At 41.1% G+C, this 10,763-nt stretch overlaps 1 protein-coding gene across 1 annotated transcript; it reads left to right on the top strand.

The window, feature by feature from the left end:
- The first annotated feature begins 318 nt into the window (after nt 1-318).
- Nucleotides 319-10,724, top strand: si:ch73-40a2.1 (tyrosine-protein kinase receptor TYRO3). The gene is made up of 15 exons (XM_020660255.3): nt 319-547; nt 3,843-3,901; nt 4,051-4,669; nt 5,143-5,298; nt 5,678-6,010; nt 6,144-6,330; nt 6,645-6,733; nt 6,840-6,941; nt 7,038-7,118; nt 7,228-7,320; nt 7,854-7,975; nt 8,299-8,408; nt 8,784-8,943; nt 9,203-9,339; nt 10,164-10,724. Exons 1-15 carry the CDS (start codon nt 457-459, stop codon nt 10,450-10,452), a joined length of 2,628 nt encoding a protein of 875 aa, XP_020515911.2. The 5' UTR covers nt 319-456; the 3' UTR covers nt 10,453-10,724.
- Nucleotides 10,725-10,763: the final 39 nt, after the last annotated feature.

The following is a 10,763-nucleotide window of genomic DNA, read 5'->3' as shown; positions in this document are numbered from 1 at the left end:
CCCCCTTTCCCTAACCCTTACCCTAATCCTACCCGTGCATAACGGAAACCTGACATCGTGCAGGCTTCCGGATATTACATTTCCCCTTAACCTCCTTTAAAACTAAGGTGTGGTCAGACAGCGTGGGGCGGTGCAGATAACTTGGGTGATGATATTACACAATGCTTTTATTATTATTACTCCCATTGCTGTTTGATAGTTTTTATTTCATGGTATTGTTGAAATGAACAGTGATAAGTAAATTAAGGATCTCAGCAGATTTAGAGATGTAGGCGGTTTCTTCAGAAGAGGAAGAGTCATGTGAGCAGTTTAATGACGGCATTCCTCTGAGATGAATCACAACTAGACGTAAACACTCAGATCAGTCATTCACTTTGTGGAGCTGACTGACAAGCTGGATGTTAATACTAATTTGAATGGATTAATGATAATTTCTAAACATACCAAACCTAGAACATGGCTGTTTATAAATTCATGCATACTTTAATCCTCCTGTGGATTTGTGTCTGTGGAGCGAGCTGTGACAGACTACATCAGGCAGAGGAGGGTGAGTATCAGTGATGTATTATAATTAGATTTAAATATATTTCACCCATTCTTGAGAATTGGGACAAACCCCTATATTTTCTGTTTATATTGTTTTTCCACTATAATTATGGTAAGAAAATATGTTTTAAAATACGGGCCAACCTTGCAGTTATTTATTTTTCCTAAAATAACATTTTCTGCAGCTCAGGACTTTTGTCAACTCAGTCAGACAAACAAATAGTCACAGTTTTTTAAAATAAAAGGAAATGTTTAATATTTTTATTTTTATTAAAAACAATATTATTCAATTAGCTGAATAATCCAAAAGTTTGGTTTCTTTTAATTCTACAAATAAAAAAGTTAAAAGGTGTCACAAAGGTGACACCTCAATGACGAAGTTGGTGTATACGTCCGAATGGACTTATGACTATTGCATCTGTGTCTTATTATCTTCTAGTATGTGCCGTAGTGTATGATCCCTGTGCATTGTAAGCGTGTGTGTGTGTATGCGGGTGTGTATTTTTCTTTTGCTTTCATTCTGAGTCTTCTCATGACAGATCTCTCAAGTTCTTGGGTTGGCCATTGCTTTGCCAATCGACTATTTGTATGCCTGTAAAAAAAAATTCTCCGCTTTGTCCTTTGTGTCCATGTTTCACCGTATAAAAAACTTTAAATAAATAAAACATAAAGATAATAAATAAATAAATCATCACCTCCAGATAATTGAGAAAAAGAAAAAGACAAAGCTAAAGGGTTAGGGCTATCCTTTATTAAGACTGCCCATAACCATGGCTGTAACCAGCTATGAGGAAAACACTGTCTCCAACGAATGTATGAAGCGATAGATGGCTTTTTATTTTTGAAAATACTTACACCCAAATCTAAAAAGCCACAAACAGTCATAAACTGTCTCTGTTTCTCGCTGCCCTTGACGCGCACACACCGTCTATTCAAATTTTTTATTGAATTTTTCAAAGGCATGGTTCATGGCATTAAAACACTTCAGTTTTAAGGATACAGTAACCCTTAGTTTACCCAAATCGTGGAGGCAGACGTCAGTACACAGATCCAGTGAATTTAAAGAACTACATCAGCAGGCTATGAAAATATAGAAAAGGAAATACAGCAGACATTAATGTAATTATAATAATTTTAACAAATAATGCTGGTCACAGCAGAGACAAGTCGAATCAAAAATACAATAAAATGGTGAACCTATCAGGGATGAGGGTTATCACATGTAAGGAGTAGTTGCACAGAGAAGAGTTTACAATCTTATTCAATTGTGAGGCATTACGTTTTTCTGGTTGAAGTTTCATATAGTTCATAACATCATTGTCTGTAACATTGTACTGTCTAGACATAATGCAAGTCCTTATCTGCAAATACTTCCAGAAATTGCCTTTGCCCACCAGGTTAAATCTCTCCATAAGATTATTATACAACAGGAACACACCATCCTCAATAAGTCATTAATAGTGCTTAAACCTCCAAACATCTCTTGAGTGCAGAAGGGGGTTTGTGATATTAAACACTTTTTGAGAAAACATCTCTAAAGGTTTGAATGGTGAGCAAAGCTTATTTTCAATATCCATCCAAGCTATTTTTACTTCTGTTGCACTCCAATATTATGCTATTTTGGACGCACTGAAAAATAAATGGTATAATCTTGGGTCGGGGAGGCCCATCCTTCCCTTCTCCTTATGTGCACATAACTTTCTCAGTTTAATTCTTGGCCTTTTCCCACTCCATAGAAAAGTCTTTACAGTATCATCATACTGCTTAAAAATCTTAGATGGTATTTTGACGGGCAACATCATACTAATATAATTAAACTGTGGTGCAATTACCATTTTTATTATGTTAACTTTTCCCCACAATGTGAGTTTGATTTACTCCCACTTATCAAGGTTGGGCTTCATTTTTTGGAGTAATGGGTTAAAATTGAACATAACTATGTCTCCTGTGTCCTGAGCAAGTTTAATGCCAAGGTATTTCAATCCCATTCAAACCCACTTGAAGTTAAACTTCTCTACTATAAATGTTAGACATGAATTAGAAAGTGGCATTGACTCCGACTTATTCCATTTAACAGTGTAACCTGAAAACATTTAAAAGGATTATTTGGTATGGATGACAAAGGGTCGGACACAACGGCTAAAATATCATCTGCATAAAGTAGGAGTTTATGCTCTGTGTCTCCACCCTTAACCCCTTTTATACCAGGGTGTGCCCTAATAGATACCGAAAATATGTCTAAAAAGATGATTAACAATAACGGACTCAGAGGACACCCTTGGCGTGTACCTCTGGCCAGCTTAAAAAGGGGGACACCACCCTGTTTGTCATTACTGCCGCTTTAGGATCTTTATACAACATTTAGACCCAATTCATAATTGGAGTTAAAGCCAAAATGAGACAAGGTGGAAAATTAAAATTGCCATTCCACCTTATCAAAGGCTTTCTAGAGAAACAGCCGTGATTGGTGTATTTTCAAATTGACTCAGCCACATTAAATGTAATAATAGTCTAACATTGTCTGTTGAGGTCCTATTCTTCATAAATCCCACTAAGTTGAGGTGGATGATGTTCCATAACACCAACTGCAGGCGTGTGGCCAATATTTTTGTCAAGATTTTCCAATCAAGACTTAGCAAGTTAATAGGTCTAAAATTGAAAGGATCTACTGCATCTCTACCTGATTTAGGAATCAGTGAGATAACAGCTTCATTTTTTGAGTTTAAAGATTGGATCTAAGTGCCTCTTTTCTCAGTATTTAAGTTCACATTAACAAGTTATTCAACTAGTGCGTGGTCTGAGATAGTTATTGCATGTACAACACAGTTAGCTACGTTATCTGTTAAAGAACTTATTAGAAAAAAGTCTATCCTTGAGTACATTTTGTGACAGTGTGAGAAAAAGGTATAGTCTCACATAGGTTGATTAGTTAAACTCCATATGTCTGTTAGTCCTACATCACTACTCAACATATGCAAAGTGTCCCTCTCCTTAGTCAGGAGAAGAGCTCTGCATGAACTCCTGTCCAAAAATGGATAGACAACTTCATTAAAGTCACCAGCTAACACAATTTGGCCTTCAGTGTCTCGACCTCACTATTTTCTAAACCCTGGTTACCGCCCTGGCCCTAGTTAAAACCGACTTAGGAGTTAGGACCTTTCTGAGTTAAACTGCTACTGGAGCCTACATCAATACATGCATACTTCCCATCATGATGCAGTGTCAGTGATGCTCGTTGGCTGCTTTGGGTTGACTGGTGATTGATCATTGATTATGAAGTTTGCTCTTTTTCTCAGAGCTTTTTCATTCTGACAAAGAGACGACACTGAGCTGGAAGTCTGAACCTGCCAGAGAGGTGAGTTTGAATCTTTGCAGTTTGTAAAGACAGCTGCTTGGTCTAATCAGATATAAAAGTACAGATCAATAAACACACAGATATATGAATGTGTATATCTGTAAACTGCTGCAGCTCCTGTCTGATCTCTGTCTCTCTCTTCATTTCAGTGGGACGAGGTTGCGCTCAGAGTTCAAACAGAGACTCAGGTTCCGGTTCTTCAGGCATGTGGAAGACGCGTTTTGAGGACAGTTTTGAGTCGGTGGATGGAACGTAAAGACGCTCACATCCTGCTGATGGATGTTTTATTTACACAGGAAGAGGAACCGTCAGGTCAGCGGAGTCCTCTACGTATCCACCTGTTTGACTCTGACACACCTGTCACAGGGTTTAAAAGTGGCAGGTCAGCCATGGACCTGCAGACCTCAAGTCCGTTCCCTGATACGGTCCATCCACAGGAAGTCCTGACCCACCTGAACCTCAGCAGGGCTCTGAATCTGGGTCCAGTCAACTGCAGAGGCTTCCACATTGGCTTCTCATACTCAGGAACATGTCTGCTGATTACTTCCATCAGACTGTACTACAAGAAGTGCTCTGACATCACAGAACACCTGGTCAGGTTTAAAGGGAAGGGGTCAGGGTCTGGTCCAGTGATTGGCTCTTGTGTGACGGGGGCAGTGGAGGTTTCTCCCCCTGTTAGAGAATGTACTGTGGGAGGAGTCTGGGGTCCTCTACACGGGGGCTGTACCTGTAAGCCCGGACACGAAGTCATTAATAACACCTGTGCAGGTATGACTATAATTTTCAACACATTCAAACAAAGGTATATTTTACCCAGAGTCTGATCACACTAAAGTCTAACATAATGAAATGCACAGCCAACCTCTTTAATTCCTTAACAGCTCACAGTTTTAGAATGAGTCATGTGTTCGGAACAGAAATAATATTGATGACATGTTCTTTCCATCTTTAAAACAAAAAAAAAGACTTTCACTTCCTCTTTCCCATCATCCTCTTCCTCTCACATTTTTTTTAATCTCAGTTTTATAAATTCAGTTTGTGGATTTTTCAACACATGGGATTTCAGTGTTCTGATCAGAAACATTATTGAGCTTTATTGGTTGTAAAGGTGACAAAAAAAACTTTCTGTTCTTGAGAACGAGAATTTGATTGAAAATCACAATTTCCCACTGAACTATAAAACTGTAATGACACAATGTAAACCCAAACTAACCCTTAAAACACATTTTCTTTTTCCCCAGTGTGTGGGCAGGGCTTCTACAAGCCACTCAATGAAAGTGGAGGATGCAGGGTCTGTCCCCGAAACAGCCTGACACACAAAGAGGGATCAGAGACGTGTGTGTGTGTTCAAGGTTTCAGCCGCCTGACCTCTGACCCTGTTGACCTTGGCTGCACCAGTAAGAAACACTGACTGAGTTAACTTGTTACTGATTATTATTTATTAAATGTATTTATTATTAATTCTAAAAATGAATTATTACACGGAAACAGGAAATCAACCTTGTGATCAAACACTGATCAGTGTGAACTTTAGGGCCCCCTGCTGGTAGAAAGTAATGAAGACCAAAGTTTTTATTATTACCAACCTTGAGTCATTTTTTGTTTTCATGAAATTCAAATTCAAATTGATTCAACAACGTTTAAATCTCGTACTTAAAAAGAGCTGGGCTTTAAATATGAACTGTGTATATTGGTTACATATTATTATGATCTATAAATCTTTAATGTAGACTTGATCACAAGCTGGTATCAGGGCCATGTTTCTGTCTTCCTCAGAGCCTCCTTCTGCTCCTCTCAACCCTTCGATGCTTCGTCACAGTGACTCCGAGCTGCTGCTGACCTGGGACCCTCCTCATGACTGGGGAGGCAGACAGGAAGTGATGTATAACATCACCTGTGAGGAGGAAGTCGAGGTTGGAGGTCAGTGGAGGACATGTGGACAGGAAGTGGTTTTCCTGCCGCACTCGGCCGCTCTTAACAAAACTTCCGTCAGAATCTCAGGACTGGATCCAAACAGTGACCACAGACTGTCAGTGAGAGCCTGGAACCATGTATCAGGCCAGCAGGGGGAGCCAGTATCATCCACCACAACCCTTACTATACATAGATGTAAGTATGCACTGAATACATGTTTGATAGTATCTATAAACATAGATCTATGTTATTACTATTATTAACAGGGTTGGGATTAAATATCTATACACAGATCTATGTTGTTATATATCTATACTTTGTGTTTCAGGGAAAGCTCCTGGTGTCAATGTTTTAGTGACTCCGATCTTCAACTCTTCAGACAGCGGTTCGTCTCAACGGTCAAACCTTCGTTTCGCTTCGTGGTTAACAGTCGGACTTTTAGTCTTCAGTCTGCTGCTGATGGCCGGGATCTCCGTCATCGTGCTTCTGCTAAGACGTAAAAAATACAAACATCGGTAAGAAGGATCTTTATGTTTCTGCTGATTTGATGAACATCAGTTTCTCCTCAAGGTTTTCAGAACATTTGATCCCCATATCTGAGATTATATTATTTCATAATATGTATAAATATAAACTATAATATAAGAATAGTTTATAAAACCCCATCATATATTTTATTATACATCATATTGAAACACACACTCAGCTATAAAACAGCTGGTGATGAATGTAGATATTTATTGATAAATCATAAACTGACTGTTTACAGCTTTAACTTGATTTTATTTGATGAATTTATTAATAAAATATTTTAACGTTTTCTCTGCAGATCCGAGCACGATGGTCATTTCTTTCCGATGAATGCTGAAACTTCTTACCGATGTCCTCAAGAGGTTGAATCTGCCCCCCCGACACAAAGTCAGTTTAATATAAATAACGTATAAAACATATTTTAATATTACAGTAATTTAAGATTGAATAATTATTGTGTCATTAAAGGTTCATAACGTATCATGTGTTGCAGCGGGCGGGGGAGGGGCAGAGCTGTTGGAAGGTTTCAACGACAGGCTGAAGAAATTTCTTGTGGACAGACAGAAAGTCACTCTTGGCAAAGAGCTGGGCCGAGGTTAGATCGTTAGGCTTCCTTAATTAACTTGATTAATCTTTTTCATTCATTAATGAATGAATTAAAATGCAAACGTCCGGTCTCTGTGTTGCTCAGGAGAGTTCGGTTCAGTCTTTGAAGGACTCTTCAGTCCAAGTGAAGGTGTGAACATGAAGGTTGCAGTGAAAACAATGAGAGGTCAGTCCACTGTATCTCATCAGAAAGCTTTAGTTAATCATGTTAATTCATTATTACTGAAATCATATCATAATAATAATAATAATGAATGTTTCCTCTTTGTGTTTAGCGGGGATCCACAATCTGGCTGACCTGCATGAGTTTCTGAGAGAGGCCGAGATTATGCAAAACTTTGATCATGAAAATGTCGTCAGACTCCTCGGTGAGAAGACCTCTGACATTTTTAGGCCAGCAGGGGGCCGCTCTTTAATGCTGTGTTGTCCAGCAGGGGACACTGTCTTAAGACATAACATGTGTTGTCCAGCAGGGGTCGCTGTTTTAAGACATAACATGTGTTGTCCAGCAGGGGTCACTGTTTTAAGACATAACATGCGTTCAATCAATCAATCAATCAATTTTTATTTGTATAGCGTCAACTCATAACAAGTGTTATCTCGAGACACTTTACAAAAAGCAGGTAAAATACCTTACTCTTTGTCTTTAAACATTACAAACGAGCAGGTAAAAAGACCATACTCATTGTTACGTTACAAAAAGCAGGTAAAAGACCTTACTTATAACATGTGTTGTCCAGCAGGGGGCCGCTGTTTTAAAACATTACATGTATTGTCCAGCAGGGGGCCGCTGTTTTAAGACATAACACGTGTTGTCCTGCAGGGGTTGCTGTTTTAAGACATAACATGTGTTGTCCAGCAGGGGTTGCTGTTTAAAGTCGTGACATGTTTTGTCCTGTAGGGGTGGCTGTGCAGAGGGAGCAGGACTCTCTTCTTCCCGTCCCTCTGGTCATTCTGCCCTTCATGAAACATGGAGACCTGCGGAGTTTCCTCATCGCTACACGTTACGGAAATGTCCAAATGGTACTATTCACACATCATGTAAAAACTATTTGAACAACACGCACAAAGAAAAACAAAGAAACACTGACTCTTACAGAACAATGGTTGCTGGGATATAAAGTATTTCATGAGACAGATGTGTAGGAGAAACTCCTGCACTCTTATATGTAAACAGACTTTTATTAGTACCTTCCTGTCGTTGCTTTTCTGTCTTTTATTACAGTGTAAAGAAATCAATTCACACTTCTCTGTGTTCATCCTGTCTGAAGGTCAAAGGTCAGATCTTTTCTGTAATAAATGACATCACTGCTAAAAATTCTAATAAATCTCCTCCGTCTCGTCAGTTTGTTCCTCTTCAGAGTCTTCTTCGCTTCATGGTCGATATCGCTGCAGGGATGGACTATCTGAGCTCACAGGGCTTCCTGCACAGAGACCTCGCAGCTCGAAACTGCATGTGAGTCCACCCAATGGGGGTCTCTGAGGGGGAGGGGAGATGGAATCAAGGACTCATTGTTCATTAAAAAACCTGTTTCACTGTTTGCAGATATTAGTATTCAAACTCTGCTCCTGTCAGTGGGGCAGCTGCATACAGATCAATAAAGACCTGTGTGTGTGTGTGTGTGTGTGTGTGTGTGTGTGTGTGTGTATGTGTGCGTGTGTGTGTGTGTGTGTGTGTGTGTGTGTGTGTGTGTGTGTGTGTGTGTGTGTCTGTGTGTTTGTGTCTGTGTGTTTGTGTGTCTGTGTGTGTGTGTGTGTGTGTGTGTGTGTGTGTGTGTGTGTCTGTGTGTGTGTCTGTGTGTCTGTGTGTGTGTCTGTGTGTGATCCACAGGCTGGGTGATGACCTGCGTGTGTGTGTTGCTGACTTCGGACTGTCAAAGAGAATCTACAGCAGCAATTACTACCGTCAGAGAGCGGCCATCAGAGTACCGATCAAATGGATGTCAATGGAAAGTCTGTCAGAGTCCATCTACACCAGCAAGAGCGATGTGGTGAGTTCAGGGACACTGTAAAACACATCGTCCGTCAGAGTCTGTCTATGCCAACAAAAGAGCCAAATGGTGAGTTCAGGGACACTCTGTAAAACACACCATCCGTCAGAGTCCGTCTATGCCAGCAAGAGTTCGGGGACATCTCAAAAACAGAGATAAAATATTATACACCTGATAATACACCTGAAGTCTGATTTGTAATCTTTTCTTTGTAAAATGTGGCATGTAATAGAAACTTTATTTTATGGCATTTCCTCAGTGGTCGTTCGGGGTGACGATGTGGGAGATTTTGTCCAGGGGGAGAACTCCATATCCTGGAGTCCATAACCACGAGCTGCTGGATCTACTGCGGTCTGGATTCAGACTGAAACCACCTGAGGAGTGTGACCACAGACTGTGAGTATGATCAGTTATCATGCTCTTTGTTTTATTATTATATTTCATCATTTATCATATTTAATATTTTATTCTGGCTCTAATAACTCTGCCCTCTGCTGGACACTTTCAGACTTTCTCACTAAATTTTTTTAATCTGCATGAGTCCTCTGACACAGGATATTTATTCATACCTCCCTCCTCTTCCTCCTCCACCTGTCTCCTCCCGTTGTCTCCTTCCTCCTCCAACTCACTGTCTCTTCCTTCTCCCTCTCTTTCTCTCTGTCTCCTTCCTCCCTCTGTGTATTTCCTCCTCCCTCCTATTCCTCCCTTCATCTCTCTGTCTCTTTCCTCCTCCCTTCTCTTCCTCCCTTCCTCCCTGTCTCCTTCCTCCCCCTCCTCTTCCTCCCTCCCTCTCCCCCTGCCTCTGTCTCCTCCCTCCTCCCTCTCCCTCCCTCTGTCTCCTTCCTCCCCCTCCTCTTCCTCCCTCCCTCACCATCCTTCTGTCTCCTCCCTCCTCCCTCTCCCTCCCTCTGTCTCCTTCCTACCCCTCCTCGTCCTCCCTCCCTCTCCCTCCCTCTGTCTCCTTCCTCCTCTTCCTCCCTCCCTCTCCCTTCCTCTGTCTCCTTCCTCCTTCCTCCTCTTCCTCCCTCCCTCACCCTCCCTCTGTCTTCTTCCTCCTCCTCCTCCCTCCCTCTCCCTCTGTCTCCTTCCTCCTCTTCCTCCCTCCCTCTCCCTCCCTCTGTCTCCTTCCTCCTCCCTCCTCTTCCTCCCTCCCTCTCCCTCCCTCTGTCTCCCTCCCTCTCCCTCTCTCTGTCTCCTCCCTCCTCCTCCCTCTAACACAGGTATGAGGTGATGAGGAGATGCTGGGATGAAGATGCGACCATCAGGCCGGACTTTAAGGAGCTGGTTCAGACTCTGAGAGGGTTTCTATCAGAGCTGCCCGAGCTGGAGGCGAGTGAGGAGGTGAACTACCTCAACCTGGGGCTGGAGGCTGCAGCTGCTGCTCCTCACACAGACGAGAGGTGGGGGAATGTCTACCTGTGTGCACCTGTCGGAGCTGCAGTCAGAGAGGAGGATGTGGAGGTAGAGGACGGATACCTGAAGTACATCAAGGATGATAATGATGAATAAAATAACATGTTATAAAACTCAGGGCGGACTGTGTGTGGATGTTTATAAAGTGAGAGTATCTAACTGTCATGATGTATTTCAAACTGAAAGAAAGAACCAATCACAAGATAGAAGGCGGGACATAACACATTTATATGAACATTTAATCCAGGAGCGCTGATTTCATGGGGACTTTAATTCTCTTTAGTTTTATTTCTGTGACTGTAAGATTTCAGATGTGTTCACGTAAAAGTTTGTTTACAAAAATAAAATATGAAAATGAAAAAAGACAAGACTGGAAGGACTGATTTGTTTAAAGTACATCGCTCTTA

Source organism: Labrus bergylta, chromosome 22 (genome assembly GCF_963930695.1).
Source record: "Labrus bergylta chromosome 22, fLabBer1.1, whole genome shotgun sequence".
NCBI lineage: Eukaryota > Metazoa > Chordata > Actinopteri > Labriformes > Labridae > Labrus > Labrus bergylta.
This window is presented reverse-complemented; position numbering and strand designations above follow the sequence as displayed.

What these genes read in the sequence shown, in the direction of transcription:
- si:ch73-40a2.1 (XM_020660255.3), top strand. Translation starts at nt 457, where the DNA reads ATGGCTGTTTATAAATTCATGCATACTTTAATCCTCCTGTGGATTTGT. An exon ending in AGTCTGAACCTGCCAGAGAG is followed by an intron (nt 3,902 to 4,050) that starts GTGAGTTTGAAT and finishes TCTTCATTTCAG; the next exon opens with TGGGACGAGGTTGCGCTCAG. An exon ending in CGTAAAAAATACAAACATCG is followed by an intron (nt 6,331 to 6,644) that starts GTAAGAAGGATC and finishes TTTTCTCTGCAG; the next exon opens with ATCCGAGCACGATGGTCATT.